The sequence below is a fragment of the Heteronotia binoei genome, chromosome 2 (genome assembly GCF_032191835.1).
Source record: "Heteronotia binoei isolate CCM8104 ecotype False Entrance Well chromosome 2, APGP_CSIRO_Hbin_v1, whole genome shotgun sequence".
Taxonomy (NCBI): Eukaryota; Metazoa; Chordata; class Lepidosauria; order Squamata; family Gekkonidae; genus Heteronotia; species Heteronotia binoei.
The window spans coordinates 193603044-193628812 of NC_083224.1; the positions used below are offsets into that span (position 1 = coordinate 193603044).

At 48.5% G+C, this 25769-nt stretch overlaps 1 protein-coding gene across 3 annotated transcripts in view; it reads left to right on the forward strand.

Moving 5' to 3' along the window:
- The window catches only part of CSNK1G2 (casein kinase 1 gamma 2), a 106091-nt gene that overhangs the window by 38855 nt on the left and 41467 nt on the right, over positions 1-25769 (forward strand). For 2 of the 3 annotated variants that reach the window (XM_060232770.1, XM_060232772.1), the window contains exon 2: positions 2995-3558. In XM_060232770.1, coding sequence (XP_060088753.1) covers positions 3372-3558 — 187 coding nt within the window. In that variant the 5' untranslated portion in view covers positions 2995-3371. The remainder of the gene's footprint in view (positions 1-2994; positions 3559-25769) is intronic. The other variant, XM_060232771.1, reaches the window with a different exon arrangement.

Sequence of the window (25769 nt, forward strand, 5' to 3'; positions counted from 1 at the left end):
CGCATGCACAGCACAATGACGTCACCCGGAAGTGATGTCATCAAAATTGGCAGCTCCTGTGCAGGGCCGCTCTAGGCATTTCTGGGGAAACTCTATGGTTTTCCCGGACGCTCTAGTCATTTGGGAGGTAAAAACTCTATAGTCCCTGTTGTATTATTCCCCCCTTCCCCTGTTTTACCATCACAAGAGCCCTTTGTGGTGGGATAAGAATTGAATCTTGATTTGAATCTTGGTCTCTCCATTCCAGGGCAAAGGCCGGAAAGAGTTGACTGGGATAGGTCTCTGGAGAGGTGACATAAACGTTCTACATGAAATTATTTATTTATTAACATTTGCTTCCTCTTCCAGGAACCTGTCCAAAGCAACTTACAGGAAAACAATGGATAAATAAAAATAAAAGGCAATGACAACACAGCTCAGAGTAAAAATGTAGACTGTAAAAGCTAACTACTGACGGCTTAAAATAACAGTTTACAGACAAAAAAGAGGGTTTTTTTTTTTTTAATCAGCTCTTGGAAGTCTGGGCGAACAGGAACTTTTTTGGTCTCGAGAGTAAGACACAGGTATCAGAGGTGAGAGTCAGGGGAAAAGACATTCTAGCGCAGAGGTGGCCAAAATTGCTTAACATAAGAACCACATAAAATAAGCGTCAGATGTTTGAGAGCTACAAGACATGAACACAGATGTTTGAGAGCCGTAAGATGAAAGAAGGAAGGAAGGAAAGAGAAAGAGAGAGAGAAAGAGAGAGAAAGAAAGAACAAAAATGGAGGTGGAAGGAGGGAGGGAGAAGTGGAAAAAAAGCAACTTTAAATGCATTCTACAAGCCACCAACTGGTTTAGCTTGGCAAAGTGATTTAAAGAGAGAAATGCCTTCTCCAAGCTCGCAAACAGGGTGATGGGGGCTTCAAGAGTCACACAATATGTGTGAAAGAGTCACACGTGGCTCCTGAGCCACAGTTTGGCCACCCTTGTTCTAGAGAATGGTGCCACCACTGAAAATGCCCAGTCGCTGGTTGCCACCTACTGCCCCTCTGGAGGCAGAGCATTGAGCAAAGGGATGGTGAGGCAAATCTTGATCAGTGAGCTGGATGACACGAGGTGGTCCTTCCAGTTCCGGGCCCTAATATGCAAATGAGTTCCTGCTGGGCTTTTTCTACCAAAAAAGCCCTGCCAGCTGGAATCATAATCCCAAATTACTGAAAACACTCAAAATATACCGAAAAATGTCTATATCTCAATATATCAAAACGTGTACACAAAGTCAAACCAACAGTTACAGCAAAGTTGCCAAATAATTTCCTTCAGCGAATGTTTCAGGGCTGCTGTGTTCCTTAAGGTTTGAAATAAACCCGGCCATGGGTTGCGAGATACTTTCAGATTCTCTGTGTTGATTCGGGAGTCTCTTTGTTGATTCAGAAGTCTTTCAAGGTTCTCCAATAGGCCCAACAAATCCCCAAAAAGGTTCTGGTAAGCCAGTCCCAACCAGTTCTGCAATAGGTCAAGCTTGTCCCAGCAACAAGCAGTCAGCTGTTTTATGTTTCACGGCATTTGAGGTTACGATGCCAGTCGGTATATTTGTTGCATGCTCTGTACGCAGCTCTCTCTGAGGTTGCAAGCCCTCTTATTGGTATGAGAGCCAGTTTGGTGTAGTGGTTAAGTGTGTGGACTCTTATCTGGGAGACCTGGGTTTGATTCCCCACTCCTCCACTTGCACCTGCTGGAATGGCCTTGGGTCAGCCATAGCTCTCGCAGGGGTTGTCCTTGAAAGGGCAGCTGCTGTGAGAGCCCTCTCCAGCTCCACCCACCTCACAGGGTGTCTATTGTGGGGAGAGGAGATTGTAAGCCGCTCTGAGACTCTGTCCTTGAAAGGGCAGCTGCTGTGAGAGCCCTCTCAGCCCCACCCACCTCACAGGGTGTCTGTTGTGGGGGAGGAAGGGAAAGGAGATTGTGAGCTGCTCTGAGACTCTTCGGAGTGGAGGGCGGGATATAAATCCAATATCTTCATCTACCTCACAGGGTGTCTGTTGTAGGGGAGGAAGGGAAAGGAGATTGTGAGCCACTCTGAGACTCTTTGGAGTGGAGGGCGGGATATAAATCCAATATCATCTTCTTCAGAAGTCTTTCAAGGTTCTCCAGTAGGCCCAACAAATCCCCAAAAAGGTTCTGGTAAGCCAGTCCCAACCAGTTCTGCAATAGGTCAAGCTGGTCCCAGCAACAAGCATGTTTCATGGCATTTGAGGTTACGATGCCAGTCGGTATATTCGTTGCACGCTCTGTACGCAGCTCTCTCTGAGGTTGCAAGCCCTCTTATTGGTATGAGAGCCAGTTTGGTGTAGTGGTTAAGTGTGTATCTCCTCCACTTGCACCTGCTGGAATGGCCTTGGGTCAGCCATAGCTCTGGCAGAGGTTGTCCTTGAAAGGGCAGCTGCTGTGAGAGCCCTCTCCAGCCCCACCCACCCCACAGGGTGACTGTTGTGGGGAGAGGAGATTGTAAGCTTCTCTGAGACTCTGTCCTTGAAAGGGCAGCTGCTGTGAGAGCCCTCTCAGCCCCACCCACCTCACAGGGTGTCTGTTGTGGGGGAGGAAGGGAAAGGAGATTGTGAGCCACTCTGAGACTCTTCGGAGTGTAGGGTGGGATATAAATCCAATATCGTCTTCTTCTTCTTTTAAGTTAAGGAAGGAAGGAAAAGCCACTCTGAGCCCATCAGGGGCGGGCAGGATACAAATGTAATAAAATAAATAGTAAATAAATAAATAAAATAGATAGGGGAGGGAGGAGGGAAGGAAAGATGGAAAGAAAGCTACTTTAACTTTAAATGTGTTCCCCAAGCTGCCGGTTCGCTTGGCTTGGAGAAGTGATTTAAAGAGACAACTGCTTCCTCCAAGCCAGCTGACGGGGCGGTGAGGGCTTTGAGAGCCGCACAGGATATGTGAAAGAGCCACACTTTGGCCACCCCTGACCGAAGCTGTTTCTCCTCCTTTCTTCCCCACCAGCTCAGAAGTGACGGATTGCTGCCAGCCGGTTCCACCCGTCTTCCGCCATGTCGTCGTCGTCTTCTCCAAAGAGTGCCCCGTCGGAGCTGCCACCCAGAGTCCCGGCGGGACCGGCAAGAGGACCGACGTCCCACTAGCACGGCGCATGCGGGTGGAGTGTCGCCCCCTGGCGCCCTCCCCTCCTCCTCTTCCTCCTCCTCCTCCTCCACCCGTGATGGTTTATTAACCCAGAAGACGTCAGCTTCTGATCAGCTCCTCTCTTTTCCCCTCCATCTTCCTCCCCTCCCCCTAACCCGCAACCCCACCTCAAGTTTCCGCTGTGTTGGGATTTGTATGGAATCGACGTAATCGTGGAGAGGCCGGGGTATCACAAACTTATGGATTTTGATAAGAGAGGAGGGAAAGGGGAGAGCGAGGAAAGCAAAAGGATGTCTAAAACAGGTGGAGGCCGAAGCACTCACGGGAGCCGTACGGCAGGGACCAACTCCGGAGTCTTAATGGTGGGCCCCAACTTCCGGGTCGGGAAGAAGATTGGCTGCGGTAACTTTGGGGAGCTTCGGCTAGGTGAGTCCACAATGTTATCCTGTGCTTTCCTTTTCTTGCTTTCTTTTTCCCTAATCTGAGGCGCTGTGGTTTTTGGTTTTTTGTTCCTTGCTCGAGTTCCTTGTTCTTGTTCCTTGCACAAGCATAGCGAGCTTCAAGAGGGGATTGGATTAATATATGAAGCAGAGGTCCATCCGTGGCTCTTAGCCACAGCGTATTGTTGGAACTCTCGGTCTGGGGCAGTGATGCTCTTTATTCTTGGTGCTTGGGTGGGTGCTTGGGTGGGAGGGCTTCTAGTGTCCTGGCCCCACTGGTGGACCTCCTGATGTCACCTGGGTTTTTTGGCCACTGTGTGACACAGAGTGGTGGACTGGATGGGTCATTGGCCTGATTCAACAGCGCTTCTCTTATGTTCTTATGTCTGGGGCAGTGATGCTCTGTATTCTTGGTGCTTGGGGGAGGGGGGACAACAGTGGGAGGGCTTCTAGTGTCCTGGCCCCACTGATGGACTTCCTGGTGGCACCTGGGTTTTTGGCCACCGTGTGACACAGAGGGTTGGACTGGATGGGCCACTGGCCTGATCCAACATGGCTTCTATTATTATTATTAGTAGTAGTAGTAGTATTTATTGCATTTGATTAATCGCCCTATTCCAGCTAGTGCCAGGCTCAGGGCAATGTACAACAATAAAAACACACATATATAAAATCAATGGCATTAAAATTTACAGACCCTTTAAAGTGCTCTTAGCTTTTACATCACATAATTATGTTCTTCTGCCTGGGGCAGTGATGCTCTGTATTCTTGGTGCTTGTACGGAGCACAGTGGGTGGGCTTCTAGTGTCCTGGCCCCACTGATGGACCTCCTGATGGCACCTGGGGGTTTTTTTGGCCACTGTGTGACCAGAGTGTTGGACTGGATGGGCCATTGGCCTGATCCAACATGACTTCTCTTATGTTTTTATGTCTGGGGCAGTGATGCTTTGTATTCTTGATGCTTGGGGGGGCAACAGTGGGAGGGCTTCCAGTGTCCTGGCCCCACTTATGGACCTCCTGATGGCACCTGGGGTTTTTGGCCCCTGTGTGACACAGAGTGTTGGACTGGATGGGCCATTGGCCTGATCCAACATGACTTCTCTTATGTTTTTATGTCTGGGGCAGTGATGCTTTGTATTCTTGATGCTTGGGGGGGCAACAGTGGGAGGGCTTCCAGTGTCCTGGCCCCACTTATGGACCTCCTGATGGCACCTGGGTTTTTTGGCCCCTGTGTGACACAGAGTGTTGGACTGGATGGGCCATTGGCCTGATCCAACATGACTTCTCTTATGTTTTTATGTCTGGGGCAGTGATGCTTTGTATTCTTGATGCTTGGGGGGGCAACAGTGGGAGGGCTTCCAGTGTCCTGGCCCCACTTATGGACCTCCTGGTGGCACCTAGTTTCTTTGACCACTGCGTGACACAGAGTGTTGGACTGGATGGGCCATTGGCCTGATCCAACAGGGCTTCTCTTATGTTCTTATGAGTTTTGCAGAAGTCAGTAGCCTTTTTTTAAAAAAAGCAAGTTTGTAGTTCTCCTCATTTGTGACAGTTTAATAACGCGTGGGCGCTGCTTAGAAGCCGTCCAGGTTGAAATTTAAAAAAAAATTACCTCAGATTTGTACAACTCTGGTTTCTTGTGTTGCAGTATAAGGTAGTCCATGACACTGTATTATTAAACCCTCACTATAAAGCAGGGGTCCTCAAACTTTTTAAATAGGGGGCCAGTTCACTGTCCCTCAGACTGTTGGAGGGCCGGACTGCCGTTACTGTACAAGGCTGCGGGCCGTCACTTCTCTGTCTTCTGCATCTCTCTCCCTTCCCCACACCACACATCCCGGCCTGGGAACTCACCTCACCTCGGTATCACCTCACACTCTGTCTCCGCCGCCTCAGCCCAGTGCCGGAAGTGTGCGTTGCTAATGCGAGTTTAGGTCGAACGTCACTTCCGGTATGATTTTGCCATAACCCAGCGGGCCGCATAAACGTCCTCAGCGGGCCGCATCTGGCCCGCGGGCCACAGTTTGAGGACCCCTGCTATAAAGAGTGGGTATTGTCTCTGATGTCACTTTACATGGTGGTCCTCTGATATTGAGGGAAAGTCGAAGGTTATTGTATATCGACTCTCCCTAGAGAGACGACATAGAGTCATTGTTCAACATTCTATGCTCTTATCCTCTTCTGGTTTTTGAAACTTGAATATAATGTTATTTATATATGCATGAAAACTTCAAAAAAATTTTTTTTTAAATAGCCAACAGGGTGGTCACCAGTGCCTTGCCTCAATGTTACAACTGCACAAATTGTGCAGAGTGAGAGCACACGTCAGTTAAACTGTGCAGGTTGCTGAATTCATGTTTGCTTGACTTTGCAAAAGAGGTCCACAGCCTTTGCATTCCTAAACACCTTCTGAATCTTATCTTTGCAGAGAATTACAAGTCAGGTTCCAGATGGGTCGCTGTTAAGGTTTCCAGGTCCTAGGGTTGTCAAGTCTACTTCAAGAAATATCTGGGGACCTTGGGTGTGGAGCCAGGAGACATTGGTTGTGGAGCCAGGAGACATTGGGGGTGGAGCCAGGAGACATTGGGGGTGGAACCAGGAGACCTTGGGGGTGGAGCCAGGAGACCTGGGGGTGGAGCCAGGAGACCTTGGGGGTGGAGCCAGGAGACATTGGGGTGGAGCCAGGAGACATTGGGGGTGGAGCCAGGAGACATTGGGGGTGGAGCCAGGAGACATTGGGGTGGAGCCAGGAGACATTGGGGGTGGAGCCAGGAGACATTGGGGGTGGAGCCAGGAGCAAGGTTCTGAGAAGCATAATTGACCTCCAAAGGGAGTTCTGGCCATTACATTTAAAGGGACCGCAAACCTTTTTAAATGCCTTCCCTCCATTAGAAATAATGAAGGATAGGGGCACCTTCTTTGGGGGCTCATAGAATTGGACCCTCTGGTCCAATCTTTTTGAAACTTGGAAGGTGTTTTGAGGAGAGGTACCGGGTGCTATGCTGAACATTTGGTGCCTCTACTTCAAAAGACAACCCCCCCCCCACAGAGACCTGCATATCAATTCTCCATTTATGGTCTCCATAGGCAATAATGGAGTGTGCAGCAGACATTTCCCTCCCCCTTCCCCCGCTTTCTGATGACCCTGAAGTGGGAGGTGGGCCTCCAAACCGGGGGATCCCCTGCCCCCACCTGGCGATTGGCAACCCTACCACGTCCCCTCATTGGGTTAGTAGGGCGTTTGGGGGGAAGAGGGGGCTTCCACGATGTCCCCGCTGTGATTACATCACCCGGAAGTGATGTCATCACACTGGAGACAGCAATGCTTTGGTTTTGGGGCAGCACTGTGGTGCGGACAGCTTAAAACCATAGAGTTTTGCCTTCAAAGCATCACCATGTGACACCACAGTTTGGGGGTGGGGGTCTCCCCTGCCGGCAACCCTCGCCACCGTACAAGGCCTGTTGTAGCCAGAAGAACCATCTTGTGGCACCTTAAAAAGAGTGGCCGTTTAATCGTGGCAGAAGCTTTCGTGCGCTGGTATCCGCTTGACTCATTCAGCAGGAATAGAAAAGGGAGAACGCGAGGGTGCAAACAGAAGGGACAGGGAGTTAAGAAGTGAGTGCGGGAGGGCTCAGGAGTCCGGCACAGAACGTATAAAAACCGGATGCAGCCGGAAGGAGGAAGAATCCCGTGGGAAGGGGGGGGGCCGGCCGCTCCCAGCTGGTGGCAGACTGGCAGAGCAAGGCAAATAGGCCTGAAAGAGGGGCAATTACTTTCTCTCCTCGGCCAGCCGCTCCTGGTCTAAGCTCTCGGTCTCCTTAAGCCTCAGCCTGAGGGTGTCAGATCTGCAGATTAGGAGAGCCAGTTTGGTGTAATGGTTAGGACTCTTATCTGGGAGAACCGGGTTTGATTCCCCACTCCTCCATTTGCACCTGCTGGGATGGCTTTGGGTCAGCCATAGCTCTGGCAGAGGTTGTCCTTGAAGGGACAGCTGCTCTGAGAGCCCTCTCCAGCCCCACCCGCTTCACAGGGTGTCTGTTGTGGGGGAGGAAGGGAAAGGAGATTGTGAGCTGCTCTGAGACTCTTCAGAGTGGAGGGCGGGATATAAATCCAATATCTTCTTCTTCTGCATACAAGTTTCCACCCAGCAGCTTCAGAATCTTTGCCCTGGGCTGCCAAGCCCTAGGGTTGCCATCCTCCAGGTGGAGAAAAACTAGGGTTTCCAAGTCCAATTCAAGAAATATCTGGGGACTTTGGGGGCGGAGCCAGGAGGAAGGGTGTGACAAGCATCATTGAACTCCAAAGGGAGTTTTGGCCATCATGTTTAAAGGGACCGCACACCTTTTAAAATGCCTTCCTTCCATAGGAAATAATGAAGGATAGGGGCACCTTCTTTGGGGGCCCATAGAATTGGACCCCCTGGTCCAGCCTTTTTGAAACTTGGGGGATATTTTGGGGAGAAGCACTGGGTGCTATGCTGAAAATTTGGTGCTTCTACCTCAAAAAACAGCCCCCCCCCCCGAGCCCCAGATACCTGCAGATCTGCCACAGGAGGTGGTGGCGGCTACAAGCATAGCCAGCTTCAAAAGGGGGTTAGATAAAAATATGGAGCAGAGGTCCATCAGTGGCTATTAGCCACAGTGTGTATTTATGTGTGTGTGTATATACACACATTATATACATATATGTATATTACATATACATATATATATATAATTTTTTTTGGCCACTGTGTGACACAGAGTGTTGGACTGGATGGGCCATTGGCCTGATCTAACATGGCTTCTCTTCTGTTCTTATGTGACACAGAGTGTTGGACTGGATGGGCCACTGGCCTGATCCAACATGGCTTCTCTTCTGTTCTTTTGTGACACAGAGTGTTGGACTGGAGGAGCCACTGGCCTGATCCAACATAGCTTCTCTTATGTTCTTATGTGACACAGAGAGTTAGACTGGATGGGCCATTGGCCTGATCCAACATGGCTTCTCTTATGTTCTTTTGTGACACAGAGTGTTGGACTGGATGGGCCATTGGCCTGATCCAACATGGCTTCTCTTATGTTCTTATGTGACACAGAGAGTTAGACTGGATGGGCCATTGGCCTGATCCAACAGGGCTTCTCTTATGTTCTTATGTGACACAGAGAGTTAGACTGGATGGGCCATTGGCCTGATCCAACATGGCTTCTCTTATGTTCTTATGTGACACAGTGTTGGACTGGATGGGCCATTGGCCTGATCCAGCATGGCTTCTCTTATGTTCTTATGTGACACAGAGTGTTGGACTGGATGGGCCATTGGCCTGATCCAACATGGCTTCTCTTATGTTCTTATGTGACACAGTGTTGGACTGGATGGGCCATTGGCCTGATCCAACATGGCTTCTCTTATGTTCTTATGTTCAGATCAATTCTTCATTATTTCCTATGGGAATAAGTTTCCATAGGGAATTATAAGAGTTCCCAGCAGACATTTCCCTCCCCCTTCCCCCGCTCTCTGATGACCCTGAAGTGGGGAGAGGGCCTCCAAACCGGGGGATCCCCTGCCCCCACCTGGGGATTGGCAACCCTAGGAAAAACGTAAGAGGCTGTGAAAAATTACTGTGCAAAGAACAATTTTAACGCGTGTAACACAGCTTAATACAAGAATGACACACACTCCACCAACATCATATCGGTGCTCAATCGTACTCTGCAATATATTGAGTATTTATGTTAATGGCATTTAAAGGGGAAACGCCACAATCAACTTTTTAACAGCAATACTTCTAAGAAAAACATGCCGGGTTTGCCAGGTTTAAACAGCAATTACTTCTGTATGCAACACACAAAGCGCAGTATACTCGACCAACAAAGAAAACAGTGCTTGAATGAAGCGTAGGCTTAGAAGAATGAGTCAGGTTTTTTTTCTGTTGATTATTCGTGTGTATGGATTCAATAGCGTGGTAACACGCTTCCTAGGTTTTCTTGTCTTCGTGTGTTTCTATCGTCGTCGTCTTTGGCCACGCGATGATGCCTCTGGCACTTCATTTATACGACAACATTCATATGAAACAAGCGGTTCATGTTGCATAAAATAAAGCTTGCAGTTTTTTACATGACTCGCTCAAGGCGCATAGCATTATATCGTGCAGTGTGTACTACTTGTATTTGTGGAGAGCATGTAATTCTTCAAATCAAATCGCGTTTCATACGGTCGGAGATGCATCCAAAGAAAGAGAAAATAGGTAACAAGTGGAACTTAAAAAAAAAAAAAAACCAAGGTAATATAATTGAACTTGAGCACAGTACAAAATATTGTACGCAAAAACTTCAGTTTCCATTTCTAATTATAAAGCGTAAATTAAAATATTTCATAAACATTTACATGTTTTTATCAATTAGTTGTTTACAGAGTCTTATGGCTTGTACAGCAAACGTTGCCGCCTTCATAGTAATTTTCTGGTTCCTCTCTGCTAAAATCTTATCTAAATAAAAGCTAAAATCTCTTCTCCTCGCGAATTGGTCAAAAATAGGAGAATGTTCTGATAAAGTTTGCGTTCAAAGAGAATGTGCTCTCTCGTCTCTGTACAGAGCCACATAGAATAAACACCAGATGTCTGAGAGCCACAAGACATGAACGTCAGATGTCTGAGAGCTGCAAGAGAGAGCTGCTCTAGAGAACCAGTTTGGTGTAGTGGTTAAGTGTGTGGACTCTTATCTTGGAGAACCAGGTTTGATTCCCCCCTCCTCCACTTGCATCTGCTGGAATGGCCTTGGGTCAGCCATAGTTCTCATGAAAGTTGTCCTTGAAAGGGCAGCTTCTGGGAGAGCTCTCTCAGCCCCACCCGCCTCACAGGGTGTCTGTTGTGGGAGGAGAAGATACAGGAGATTGTAAGCCGCTCTGAGTCTCTGATTCAGAGAGAAGGGCGGGGTATAAATCTGCAGTCTTCTTCTTCTGTTCTTGTATTAAACTGCGTTACGCGAGTTGTAACTGGTTTTTTTTGCACAGTAATTTTTCACAGCCTCCTACGTTGTTCTCAACCTTGGCTGTGTTTCCCTTGCTTAGTTGCCAAGCCTCCAGGTGGGGCCTGGAGATCTCCTGACTGCAGCGATCAGAGTCCCTGGAGAAAAAGACTGCTTTGGAGGGGTGGGGTCAATGGGAGTGTTGATGGACTCGATGGGACACTGGGGTCCGTCCCCTCCCTAAATCCCACCCACCCTGGGCTCTATCCCCAGATCTCCAGGAATTTCCCAACCTAGAGTTGGCAGCCTTACCTAGAATACATAGCTATGTTTGAGGAGGGGGGTTCTAGTTCACAAGGTGCTGTGTGAAACCCTGAGTGTGTGTGAAGTCGAACATGGCACAGGGCTTTTTTTGTAGCAGGGACTCCTTTGTATATTAGGCCACACACCTCTGATGTAGCCAATCCCCTGGGAGCTTACAGTAGGCCCTGTAAGAAGAGCCCTGTAAGCTCCTGGAGGATTGGCTACATCAGGGGTGTGTGGCCTAACGTGCAAAGGCGTTTCCGTTACAAAAAAAAGCCCTTTGGCATTTAATCACTCCTTTGCACACAGTAAGTGGCACATTTTCAATCCACTGTTACTGTACTTCGCAACTTGATTTTGCCGTGTGAAATGGCAACAGCCGCATGCAAGCAGTCGCTGAGATGGATTGAAGCTGCGTTGTTTAGTACAGGGGTGGCAAAACTAGCTCAGGAGCCACATATGGCTCTTTCGCACATATTGTGTGGTTCTTGAAGCCCCCACAGCCCTGTTGGCCAGCTTGGAGAAGGCATTTGTCTCTTTGAATCACTTGTCCGAGCCAAGTCAGCTTGGAGAATGCGTTTAAAGTTGCTTTCTTTCTGCTTCTACCTCCCCCATCTATTTGCTTTCCTCCCTCCCTCTCTTCCTTCCTGTCTTGCAGCTCTCAGACATCTGACGTTCATGTCTTGTGGCTCTCAGACATCTGTTGTTTATTCTATGTGGCTCTTACATTATGCTAAACCAGGGGTAGCCAAACTTGCTTGTGTTAATTTTTTTTTATAAGAAGGGAGGCTGGAAGGGAAGAAAACACAAACGGAGAAAGAGGGAGAGCGTGCGACGATCACCTCGAGAATTGACTACTGTAACGCCCTCTACATGGGGCTGCCCTTGACTCACATTTGGAGGCTGCAACTGATGCGAAATGCAACAGCCAGGTTGTTAACGGAGCTGCCTGTACAAGTGCACATTCAGCCTGTGCTGGAAACACTGCATTGGTTGCCTGTGGCTTTCCGGATTCGCTTCAAGGTGCTGGTCATAGCCTTTAAAGCCCTATATTGCCTGGGACCTGTCTACCTTCAGGATCGCCTCTCCCCCATGTGCCCCGGAGAGCACTCCGTTCAGGGTCTCCAAATCTCCTTAAGATCCCTGGGCCGAAAGAAGCTCGATTGACGGCCTCCAGAGCCAGTCTGTTCTCAGTAATAGCCCCTGCTCTGTGGAATGCCCACCCTGAAGAAATCAGGGCCCTGCGGGACCTGCCACAGTTCCGCAGGGCCTGTAAGACTGAATTATTTAAACTTGCTTTTAACAGTTGAAGGGAGAGAGCTATTACTCCGTAGCAGCAACAACCCCACTGAATTTTATAACTGAAACAAGGACATCAGAGAAATTAGAACTGCACATCTTGGTTTTAGGATTGTAAACTGTATGAATGACTTTTATTATGCATTTTGTATTTAACGTCTGTGCCGTTTAATTTTGTTGTTGTTAGCTGCCCTGAGCCCTTTAGGGGAGGGCGGGATAGAAATTCGATGTATAAATCGATGGTGCGGTCTCATTTGGAGTACTGTGTGCAGTTCTGGTCGCCGCACCTCAAAAAGGATATTCTAGCATTGGAGAAAGTCCAGAAAAGGGCAACTAGAATGATTAAAGGGCTGGAACACTTTCCCTATGAAGAAAGGTTGAAACGCTTGGGGCTCTTTAGCTTGGAGAAACGTCGACTGCGGGGTGACATGATAGAGGTTTACAAGATAATGCATGGGATGGAGAAGGTAGAGAAAGAAGTCCTTTTCTCCCTTTCTCACGCAAACAAGAACTCATGGGCATTCGATGAAATTGCTGAGCAGACAGGTTAAAACGGATAAAAGGAAGTATTTCTTCACCCAAAGGGTGATTAACATGTGGAATTCACTGCCACAGGAGGTGGTGGCGGCACAAGCATGGCCACCTTCAAGAGGGGTTTAGATAAAAATATGGAGCAGAGGTCCATCAGTGGCTATTAGCCTCAGTGTGTGTGTGTGTGTGTGTGTGTGTGTATAATTTTTTGGGCCACTGTGTGACACAGTGTTGGACTGGATGGGCCATTGGCCTGATCCAACATGGCTTCTCTTATGTTCTTAAATTTGATAAAATAAAATAGAATGAAATAAATTGGGTACAGCAGAGAGGAGGACAGAAGGAGGATGTTAAAAATTTTAAAGTGTGCATCTGGGGTTTTTTTGTTGGGGGGGGGAAGAATCCTGGGCCTTTTGGAAGACAGAGGCCCCCCCCAGGCCAGGGGGTTCCGTCTCAGACGGGAAGGGGCTCTGGGGCTGGCTATTCGGAGAATTCCCCAAAGGCAGGAAGTGTTCTAAACCCCAGACATGCGTCTGGAGCGGCTGACGCAATGTGCTCGGAAAGGTCCTTGTCTCGTGGGAGAGACAAGTGTTTTCCGCAGCCTTTGAACATACGCGCGCGGAGTTCCCGGCCCCCGGTAGCATCTGTCTGCTTCCTGGGAGTGAGTCTGGGCCTCCGGGTTCTGCAGCTGACGGCAGCTGGAAACTTGTTTTTTGTTGCAGCCGTTTCGGTGCTTCAATGTATTTCAATGGAGCCCATGTAAGTCAGTTGGCAGTCTTCCCTCCCATTATATCCAATGCTCTCCCATCGTTTCCTATGGGCATTCTTGTCATTTGTTTTAGTACATCCCCTCTCTGCCTGGAGGGGAGAAGGCAAAGGTGGGTGATCTGCCTTTCCCCCACATTTAAACACCCCGCCTGGGTGTTTAAAGGGGGGGGGGGGGGAGCCCGGAAACTGCTTTTGAGGGGAGGCAGCAAAGGCGGGCGATCTGCCCTCTCCCCCCCATTTAAACACCTCCAAATCCGAGCACAATGTGTGCAGGAAAAAGCGGGAAAATTGCACAGGAATTAAAACATCGTTTCTGGACTGGTTTAAAAACGTCACCCCAGAGTCGGAAACGACTGGTGCTTGCACAGGGGACCTTTCCTTTCCCTTAAAAAATTTGATCATGTTACCGGGCATAGAAGCAGTTACCAGATTTATCGATCACACAATCGCTGGCACGATGATCTCATTTGGAGTGGGCTCTCGCAGGGAAGCGGATGTGCCGTTGCGCCCAGTCGGCTACGACGGAGCATTCAAACATTGAAAGTACGCGCGGGATTCGTCGGAAGCATTCTTGGTCCGGATTTAACTGGATGACCATTGACCTGATCCAACATGGCTTCTCTTATGTTCTTATTTATGTCAGATTCGGCCCTCTTAACAAATGAGTTTGACACCCTGGTTCCAGAGAGTTCATTGTTTTAACCCCTTGCGGGAAAGATAAGCAGTCTTTGGGCACCTTAATACCACCATGTTTTTATTGTAGCTGAAGGCCTTGTGATCAAAGAGTGCTTCGGCTGGACCAGGGGTGGCCAAATTGCGGCTCGGGAGCCACACGTGGCTCTTTCACACATCTTGTGAGAGCCAGTTTGGTGTAGTGGTTAAGTGTGCGGACTCTTATCTGGGAGAACCGGATTTGATTCCCCACTCCTCCACTTGCAGCTGCTAGCATGGCCTTGGGTCAGCCATAGCCCTGGCAGAGGTTGTCCTTGAAAGGGCAGCTGCTGTGAGAGCCCTCTCCAGCCCCACCCACCTCACAGGGTGTCTGTTGTGGGGGAGGAAGGGAAAGGAGATTGTGAGCCGCTCTGAGACTCTTCGGAGTGGAGGGCGGGATATAAATCCAATATCTTCATCTACCTCACAGGGTGTCTGTTGTGGGGGAGGGAGATAAAGAAGATTGTGAGCCGCTCTGAGACTCTTCGGAGTGGAGGGCGGGATATAAATCCAATATCTTCATCTACCTCACAGGGTGTCTGTTGTGGGGGAGGAAGGGAAAGGAGATTGTGAGCCGCTCTGAGACTCTTCGGAGTGGAGGGCGGGATATAAATCCAATATCTTCATCTACCTCACAGGGTGTCTGTTGTGGGGGAGGGAGATAAAGAAGATTGTGAGCCGCTCTGAGACTCTTCGGAGTGGAGGGCGGGATATAAATCCAATATCTTCATCTACCTCACAGGGTGTCTGTTGTGGGGGAGGAAGGGAAAGGAGATTGTGAGCCACTCTGAGACTCTTCGGAGTGGAGGGCGGGATATAAATCCAATATCTTCATCTACCTCACAGGGTGTCTGTTGTGGGGGAGGGAGATAAAGAAGATTGTGAGCCGCTCTGAGACTCTTCGGAGTGGAGGGCGGGATATAAATCCAATATCTTCATCTGCCTCACAGGGTGTCTGTTGTGGGGGAGGAAGGGAAAGGAGGTAGTGAGCCGCTCTGAGACTCTTCGGAGTGGAGGGCAGGATGTAAATCCAATATCTTCATCTACCTCACAGGGTGTCTGTTGTGGGGGAGGAAGGGAAAGGAGATTGTGAGCCGCTCTGAGACTCTTTGGAGTGGAGGGCGGGATATAAATCCAATATCTTCATCTACCTCACAGGGTTTCTGTTGTGGGGGAGGAAGGGAAGGGAGATTGAGAGCCGCTCTGAGACTCTTCGGAGTGGAGGGCGGGATATAAATCCAATATCTTCATCTACCTCACAGGGTGTCTGTTGTGGGGGAGGAAGGGAAGGGAGATTGAGAGCCGCTCTGAGACTCTTCGGAGTGGAGGGCGGGATGTAAATCCAATATCTTCATCTACCTCACAGGGTGTCTGTTGTGGGGGAGGAAGGGAAGGGAGATTGAGAGCCGCTCTGAGACTCTTCGGAGTGGAGGGCGGGATATAAATCCAATATCTTCTTCTTCTTCATCATCTTCTTGTGTGGCTCTCGAAGCCCCCTCTGTTCTGTCGGCAGGCTTAGAAAAGGCAGTTCTCTCTTTAAGTGACTTCTCCAAGGCAAGCCGAACGGCAGCTTGGGAAATGCATTTAAAACGCACTATCGAGAAAAGTCCACGTCCCTGTCATGGCAGTGCGGGACACGAACGAGCCGACGACCATTGCTAGATGCTGATGTTTGGACAACCGCATAAAATCCAACATGCGTCTGGTTTCATCCGCGCCCATCCCGTCAGTTGATGTGCGTCTGACTTCGGCTTTGGTGTAGACTGCACCGACCTTCATGGACCGCTGGTCGGATTCAGCAGAAGGCAGCTTCCAGTGTGCAGAATTAAATGAAATGCCATGGCGGGGCGGGGCATATTGAATGTTGCTTCCCTTGGCAAATGTCTTCCTGACAGGGAGGCTGGAAGTTTTTTCCTGGGAGGAGGCGGGAAGGGGGTCGCCTCTCAAGGGCAGCTTGGTGGAGTGCGTGTCAGATCTGGAATAGATTCCTTGCAGTCCAGTCGTGCTTGCAAACTCCAATCGGGTTTTCCTTTTTTCCAAAATTAAATGCTTGACGGTGTTGGGAAGAAAAGGTCAGGGGGAAGGCAGCGTGATGTGCCGAGGCAGGTGTTTAAGACCTTCCAAGCTGCAAGGGCAATTTTTTTTAAAGGGTTAATGCTGCGGGGAGGGCTGGCAGGTGAAAAATTGTCCTCCCCCCAGCCCCCATGAGTGACCTTCTGCATTTGTTTTGGGTTTGGGAGAGTATTTTCCAAATCTGTGTGCTGTGGAAAAGAGAAGCTCAGGGTGAGAAACTGTGATGAACCTAAAGGCACTGGCCGCAGAGGAGGTTGGCCGCCGTATCTCTGCACGAGTTGCTGCTCTGGCCTTTCCAGCTGAGCTCCGCCAGTGTGCATTTCTGGGTGCTTGGTTGTTTATTTCGTTTTGTGTGCAAGAACACTTCCTCAGATACAAATTCAGCCGCCCTGAGCCTGCTTCGGCGGGAGGGGGGCGGGATATAAATAAAATGATGATGATGATGAATTTCCATTATATCTGAAGAAGCGTGTCTGCACATGAAAGTTCGTACACTTGAAAAAAACTTTCTGTGCATCATAAAGGTGCCGCTGGGCTCAAACTTTGTTCGACTGCTTCAGACCAACACAGCTGCTACGTGGATCTGTTACCAAAGAAGCCTGCCGAAGGTGCAAGTCCAGTACGAAGGTAGCCAAACTGCAGCTCATGAGCCACATGTGGCTCTTTCACACCTATTGTGTGGCTCTCAAGGCCCCCACTGCCCTGCTGGTTGACTTCAAGAACGCATTTGTCTCTTTAAAACACTCTCAAGCCAAGCCAGTTGGCAGTTTGGAGAATGCATTCAAAGTTCCTTCCTTCCTTCCTTCCTTCCTTCCTTCCTTCCTTCCTTCCTTCCTTCCTTCCTTCCTTCCTTCCTTCCTTCCTTCCTTCCTTCCATCCCTCCTTCCTCCTTCCATCCCTCCTTCCATCCCTCCTTCCATCCCTCCTTCCATCCCTCCTTCCTCCCTCCTTTCCTCCCTCCTTTCCTCCCTCCTTTCCTCCCTCCTTCCTTCCTTCCTTCCTTCCTTCCTTCCTTCCTTCCTTCCTTCCTTCCTTCCTTCCTTCCTTCCTTCCTTCCTTCCCTCCTTCCTTCCCTCCTTCCTTCCCTCCTTCCTTCCCTCCTTCCCTCCCTCCTTCCCTCCCTCCTTCCCTCCCTCCTTCCCTCCCTCCTTCCTTCCCTCCTTCCCTCCTTCCTTCCTTCCCTCCTTCCTTCCTTCCCTCCTTCCTTCCCTCCTTCCCTCCTTCCTTCCTCCCTCCCTTCCTCCCTTCCTCCCTCCCTCCCTTCCTTCCTTCCTTCCTTCCTTCCTTCCTTCCTTCCTTCCTTCCTTCCTTCCTTCCTTCTTCCTTCCTTCCTCTCTCTCTTCCTCTCTTCCTCTCTCCCTTGTCTCTCAAACATCTGACATTCATGTCTTGTGGCTCTCAAACATCTGACATCTGTTCTATGTGGCTCTTATGTTAAGCAAGTTTGGCCACCCCTGGTCCAGTAGCTCCTTAGAGACCAACAAAATTTTGGGGATATGAGCTTTCAAGAGTCAAGGTCCCCTTCATTGGATATGAATAGGAACAGAGATCCTCTGTTGCAGTCTGAGGAGGGGGGCATTTTAAAGAAAGGAGCCCAGGATGCAGAGGGGCAGTGCAAAATGTGATCCACTGGATTAGACCAGGGGAGAAATGTACTGGCAGACCAAGCACGGTGTGCCATGGGAAAGTAACGCACTGTGTCAGCATAGAAAAGGGTCAGCAAAAGCAACAGAATATTTGAAAAAAGAATATTACAAAAAAGAAGGCGTTTGAAGGAGAGCATAAGGAAGGTTGGCTTGACTCCAATAAGAATAATTGATTTAATTTGAAGCTGGTACACAAGTAGATACAGAAACATAAGTCTTGAAAGAGAATCACACATTGGTGGACCACTTGGGCTGAGACAGAAAACTGCATGGGACTTGATTTATTTGCATTGCCTAGTGTCGGGTTCTTTTTTCTATTATTACAAAAATCTGGGACATTTTAATCATGGAGAAAATCACGGCACAACTTTCCATGTACGACATTTACCCCAAGGTCAAATCTTTTGAAGAAGACTGGCTTCCGTTTCTGGAATATACTGAATCTAAAAACGTCTTGCCTATTAACACAGCTTACCTTCAGTTTCTCTCGCTGTAATTCTAACTTATGCTGTCCGCTCTTTCTCTTTTTATTTAAATATTCCCTTTTGTTTGGCTTGGGATGGAGCAAGGCATTCTTAGCTTAAGAGTCAAAAATTCTAGCCCAATTATCAGTTAATTTATCCTTAATAAGATATTTATTTATATATGTACTTATTTATCTATTGACTGATTGATTGGCGAACTGGACGTTAGCGTAAATGCTAAATAAGATGTTCTACAAAGTTATATATACCATAGTGCTTTATGCGCAGTAGAATTTTACGTGTGGAATTCATCTGCTTCATACTACTTCACCAAAATTTTGTAAAACTTGGAATTTTTAAAATAAACTTATCCTATGTTAAAAAAAAGAAAAAAGAAAACCCATGGTGCAGAGTGGTAAAGCTGCAGTACTGCAGTCAAAGCCCTCTGCTCACGACCTGAGTTCGATCCTAGCGGAAACTGGTTCAGGTCGCCGGCTTCTGAGGGTCAGTCAAATGAGTCCCCAGCTTGCTGGGGGGAAAGTGGAGATGACTGGGGAAGGCAATGGCAAACCACCCCGTAAAAAAGTCTGCCATGAAAACATTGTAAAAGCAACGTCACCCCAGAGTCGGAAACGACTGGTGCTTGCACAGGGGACTACCTTTAACTTTTCACCACGCAACTGGGCCTGTGAACTTTTAGACTGCGAGTTTGTATTAATTATTGACTGTGTGTTTGTGTGTCCGTTTAGTTGTTCTAGAATCCTTTATTAAGTTTCCATTGTAGAGCATGTAATGATAACACGGCTGAAAGTTAATATGCCTCTCTGTGGCAGATGTATGGGTTTTTTTTTTAAATGCATTGATAATTGTTTTAATGCTTTTTAGGATTTTCTTTGTACAATTCCTGTACAGCTTAATGCATTGTGTGAATGTTCATGCTCTGCTTTAGTTTGTTCTGGTGGCTTTTAATGCATTAATTATTGAATGGTCCCCTTTTTTGCAGTTGTACCAGCTCACTCTATATCCAACTTGTGTCCTTGTGAAAAAGGCAGACTATGGCCCTGTTCAGACGCACAGTGTAATCAGATGTTGTTGCTGTTTCCTTCCGGATTTAAAGCTCTGTGTGAAATAATGGCGACCATCTGCCTCCCGGTATTAACTCGTGGTAGCCCCCGCCACAATCCTTCTCGGAACCAAATTATTTTGTTCCCTGCTCCTTTGCGGTGTTTTTTGAGTTCTTCAGTTTCACCTCGTAGTTTTCTTCGTCTGGATAGTTCTGCTGCAATATTAACCGACTTCCGGATATCTGAAGGCTGTCCCAGAGCAAAAGGAGCCTCAGACATCCGGTTTACAGTTGCCATTTTTTTTTAATACTTAGTGATATGCGTATAACTGCATAACCACATAATGTGTGTATATATGTGTGTGTGTGTGTGTGTGTGTATATATATATATATATATATATACACACACACACATACACATACATACACACACACACACACATATATATTGGCCATTGTGTGACACAGAGTGTTGGACTGGGTGGGCCATTGGCCTGATCCAACATGGCTTCTCTTCTGTTCTTATGTGACACAGAGTGTTGGAGTGGAGGGGCCACTGGCCTGATCCAACATGGCTTCTCTTCTGTTCTTATGTGACACAGAGTGTTGGACTGGATGAGCCCTTGGCCTGATCCAACATGGCCTCTCTTATGTTCTTATGTGACACAGAGTGTTGGACTGGATGGGCCATTGGCCTGATCCAACAGGGCTTCTCTTATGTTCTTAATGTTTTAACCTATGCGCATATGCGCATAATGCATGTATGCACATAATAGTAGAAGGGGAAAAAAGAGTGTTGGACCGGATGGGACATTGGCCTGATCCAGCATGGCTTCTTTTCTGTTCTTATGTGACACAGAGTGTTGGACTGGATGGGCCATTGGCCTGATCCAGCATGGCTTCTCTTCTGTTCTTATGTGACACAGTGTTGGACTGGATGGGCCATTGGCCTGATCCAACATGGCTTCTCTTCTGTTCTTATGTGACACAGAGTGTTGGACTGGATGGGCCATTGGCCTGATCCAACAGGGCTTCTCTTATGTTCTTAATAACATAAGAGTGAATTCCACATGTTAATCACCCTTTGGGTGAAGAAGTACTTCCTTTTATCCGTTTTAACCTGTCTGCTCAGCAATTTCATCGAATGCCCACGAGTTCTTGTATTGTGAGAAAGGGAGAAAAGTACTTCTTTCTCTACTTTCTCCATTCCATGCATTATCTTGTAAACCTCTATCATGTCACCCCGCAGTCGACGTTTCTCCAAGCTAAAGAGTCCCAAGCGTTTCAACCTTTCTTCATAGGGAAAGTGCTCCAGCCCTTTAATCATTCTAGTTGCCCTTCTCTGCACCTTCTCTAAAGCTATAATATCCTTTTTGAGGTGCGGCGACCAGAACTGCACACAGTACTCCAAATGAGACCGCACCATCGATTTATACAGGGGCATTATGATACTGGCTGATTTGTTTTCAATTCCCTTCCTAATAATTCCCAGCATGGCATTGGCCTTTTTTATTGCAAACGCACACTGTCTTGACACTTTCAGTGAGTTATCTATCATGACCCCAAGATCTCTCTCTTGATCAGTCTCTGCCAGTTCACACCCCATCAACTTGTATTTGTAGCTGGGATTCTTAGCCCCAATGTGCATTACTTTGCACTTGGCCGCATTGAACCGCATCTGCCACGTTGACGCCCACTCACCCAGCCTCAACAGATCCCTTTGGAGTTCCTCACAATCCTCTCTGGTTCTCACCACCCTGAACAATTTAGTGTCATCCGCAAACTTGGCCACTTCACTGCTCACTCCCAACTCTAAATCATTAATGAACAAGTTAAAGAGCATGGGACCCAGTACCGAGCCCTGTGGCACCCCACTGCTTACCGTCCTCCACTGCGAAGACTGCCCATTTATACTCACTGTCTGCTTCCTATTACTCAGCCAGTTTTTGATCCACAAGAGGACCTGTCCTTTTACTCCATGATTCTCAAGCTTTCTAAGGAGCCTTTGATGAGGAACTTTATCAAAAGCTTTCTGGAAGTCAAGGTAAACAACATCTATCGGGTCTCCTTTGTCCACATGTTTTAACCTATGCGCATATGCGCATAATGCATGCATGCACATAATAGTAGAAGAAAAAAAAAGAACTGCGTGGTGCCATCGTGTGGACAGCAGAAGACGGTTTCACTGCGGAGCTATAGACAGACAAACACAGCGATCCATCGTGATCTATAAATAAATAATGTAATTTTAAAATCTATATATATTTAGTTGAAGTTGTCTCAAGCAAGGGCAGGGCCCGGATCATAGAGTTGGAAGGGACTTCCAGGGGTCGTCTCCTCCACCACAGAGGTCGCCTGGAGACCTAGAGCAGGGAAAGAGTGCAAGAGCCAACGGAGCCACTGCAAGGAGGGATAGAATTAAAGAATGCAGTGTAGAGTTCCCCCTACATAGCTCTTGCAGGAGCTGTATTTACTAACTTTGGTGTCACGGCAAAGAGAGATGTGTAATGATGCAAGCTGCGGTCAGTGATTTATATGGCACGTGTGTGTTTCCTTCTCCCACTGGTGCCAAAAAATAATCCCCTAACCTTTCCCTATCCTGGTTTTATGGGGTCTCTTATTCCCAGCATTTCTTTTTTTTTTAAAAAAAAAGTCTCCTCCTAGCATGGTTGTGTTCTAAAGTGCATACCTATATCTTTTACGTGCAAAGAAAGTATTAAGAGTTTTGATAAAGACGTATGTGTAATATTTGTTCACGTCTTGCAGCTGTCAAACACCTGATGTTTATTCTTTGCAGCTCTTACGTCAGGCAGACCTGTAGCCATGGGGGGGGGGCTGGCCCCTTCCACCTTATGTCCCCTCCTGGTGGCCCCATTCTCCCCACCGCTCTCATGGCCCCCCGCTCTCTCTGCAGCCGCCTCCAATCTCTGCCACTCTGGCAGCTCGTGTCCCCCTCCTCGGCACCTCCCCTTCCCTCCCTCCCACTGAATTGCCAGCTCCCGAGACAATTTCAAGGCCGCTCCCCCCCCCCCCGCTGATCCTGGGAAAAGCGGCAATTTGGGGAGGAAGTGGGGAGGCGGCGGGCATCTTTTTTAGCGGCTTGGCTTCAATGCCGCTTTTCCCACCGATCGGTGGAGCGGGAGAGGCGGCCTTGAAAAAGTTCTGGAGCTGGCGCTTTGGTGGGTGGGAGGGGGAGGTGGCACGGAGGGGGACGGGGGCTGCCAGACCGACAGGGAGATCAGGGGCCACCAGAGAAGGGGCCGCGAGAGCGGCAGGCCCCTCCATCTAAAATTTTATTCCCTGGGCCTCCCGCCTAAAGTTTTCCGACTACAGGCCTGACATTAAGCAAGTTTGGCCACCCCTGCTTGATGCGAAGTGTGTGGGGCTGGTTGGGGGGGGGGAAGGCACTCTGTACATGGTCAGAGGCACCCTATTTAAAAGTGACAGCAAAAAGAATGGCTGCGGCAGTGGTGCTGGTAGTTCTTGACTGGGGGGGGTGGAGAAGGAAGGTCAGAGTGGCATGCGCTGCTTTCTTTCCCCATTTGCCTGTCTGTCTGTCCATCCCTCCCTCCCTCTCTCTCTCTCTCTCTCTATCATCTATCTATCTTCCCATCTATCCATTCATTCCTCGCATTTATATCCCACCCTCCCCACCGAAGCAGGCTCAGGGCGGCTAACAACAAACCCAAACAAACAGAACAATAAGCAAACAATGAATTTAACAGTTGTTATCAATCAACAGTTTAAGACAATTTAAAACAATTTTGGGTTCTAGTGTGGTACCATTACGTTCAGCGACGTTGGGCATCTACTTATATTGTAGTTTAACTAAAGGCAAGTCGAAATAAAACTGTTTTGCAGGCCTTGCGGAACTGGGCAAGGTCCCGCAAGGCCCTTACCTCTTCTGGGAGTTGGTTCCACCAGTGGGGGGCTGCAATTGAGAAGGCTCTTTCTCTGGTAGCCTTCAGTCTCGCCTCCCTCGGCCCGGGGATTGACAGTAAATTCTGCGATCCAGATCTGAGTATCCTCTGAGGAACATGTGGGGAGAGACGGTCCCTAAGGTAGACAGGTCCTTGACCATATAGGGCAGGGGTCCTCAAACTTTTTAAATAGGGGGCCAGTTCACTGTCCCTCAGACTGTTGGAGGGTCGGACTGCATTACTGTACAAGGCCGCGGGCCGTCAGTTCTCCATCTTCTGCATCTCTCTCCCTTCCCCACACCACACACCCCGGCCTGGGACTCACCTCACCTCGGTATCACCTCACACTCTGTCTCCGCCGCCTCAGCCCAGTGCCGGAAGTGTGCGTTGCTAACGCGAGTTTAGGTCGAACGTCACTTCCGGTCTGATTTTGCCATAACCCGGCGGGCCGCATAAACGTCCTCAGCGGGCCGCATCTGGCCCGCGGGCCGTAGTTTGAGGACCCCTGGCTTAGCTAATAGGCTGTGGTGGCCTGAACTTTGTGGATGGGGAACTTTGTACCATGTCGCTCTGCAAAGCGTGATGACCCTAAGCATCGATGCAAGATTTAACTGCAGGGCAGCTCACGATTTGTTGGAAGACAGCCATCTCAGGCAGCTTTTTGCTTTTTAAAAGGAGCATGGCAAGGAAAGGAAAGGTCCCCTGTGCAAGCACCGGTCGTTTCCGACTCTGGGTGATGTTGCTTTCACGACGTTTTTACGGCATACTTTTGACGGGGTGGTTTGCCATTGCCTCCCCCAGTCCTCTACGCTTTCCCCCCAGCAAGCTGGATACTCCTTTGACCGACCTCGGAAGGATGGAAGGCTGAGTCAACCTGGGCCGGCTACCTGAATCCAGTCTTTTACACTTCCCCCCCAGCAAGCTGGGGACTCATTTTACCGACCTCAGAAGGATGGAAGGCGGAGTCAACCTTGGGCCGGCTACCTGAAGCCAGTCTTTTACACTTTCCCCCCAGCAAGCTGGGGACTCATTTTACCGACCTCGGAAGGATGGAAGGCGGAGTCAACCTTGGGCCGGCTACCTGAATCCATCTTCCGCCGGAATCGAACTCCGGTCGTGAGCAGTACTGTGGTACCGGTTGTATGCTTTACCACTCTGCGCCACGGACATACATGAACGTTAAATGTATTAACTGAGAATTCTGCAGCATGCAATCTGATGGTACAAAGCTCCACCCCCACCCCCCCACCCCCCAAAAAAAGAGAGAGAGAGAAAAGTGCATTGTGTCTACAAGTGGAGTAGAGCTGATCGTGGCTGCAAGGAAAAGCAGAGCGCTTGACTTCCAGAAAGTTCTCTTTCAGGTGGAAGCAACTCCCCGTAAGAGAAAGCTAGACCAGCAGGGGGTAGACAGACTTTCTTCTTGGTACGCTAAGTTGTGTTTCTGTAAATTGCAGGGAGATTATTTTTTTTAAATGCGAAGAATGGGATTTGGGCTAGAAATGAGAATGGAGAGTAGTAGGGTGGCCAGGTGGACTTACCTGGTCAGTGGGGGCCTCCCGACATCCTTCTGAGAAACAGAAGGGATGTTGGACATTTTTGGGCCTACTTCCGGTTTCGAGCCTATTTCCAGTCAGGTTTGACACTCTGGTTTTCGGGCAAAACTCTATGCTGAATTCAGCTTCAAACCGTAGAGTTTTGCAGAAAAAAACCGAGCGTAGGGTTGCCAATCCAGTTGGGTAAGAAAAAAACAAAACACTGTGTAAATTACACGCTTCAAATAAACGCTTCTCTTATGCATTCCTCATTCGTGCAAACCAGAAATGCTAAGCTAAGGGGAGGGACGGTGGCTCTGTGGTAGAGCATGTGCTTGGGAAGCAGAAGGTCCCAGGTTCAATCCCCGGCATCTCCAAAAAAGGGTCCAGGCAAGTAGGTGTGAAAAACCTCAGCTTGAGACCCTGGAGAGCCGCTGCCAGTCTGAGAAGGCAATACTGACTTTGATGGACCGAGGGTCTGATTCAGTATAAGGCAGCTTCATATGTTCATATGTTCAAAGTGGATGTGAGCGGTTGCTTTAGCATGGGTTCCTGATTCAAGAATACGCGGCCAGTGGAAGTGGCCACTGAAACACGAATTAAACCTGGGACTCGTGTAGCCACGCCTGTTGGATAGAGGACTGCCACCTCAGGACTGATTCAGACATCTGGTAGTATCTGCGTCTGTCAGCAAGAGGGATGTAAAGACAGCAGGATTTTGGTACCTATTCTTTGCAGTATCCAGTGTTGGATCTCAGTTGGAATATTGTTTCAGTTTGTGGACGTTGAACTTTTACTGAGTTATAGAAATTTTGTTAAGAGGGACTGATGTGAATTATAATGAGGAATGCGTAAGAGAAGTGTGTAGAGCATTGATTTGAAGCATGTACTGTACACAGTGTTTTGTTTTTTCTTACTAATCTTGCTAAGCAGACAGGAA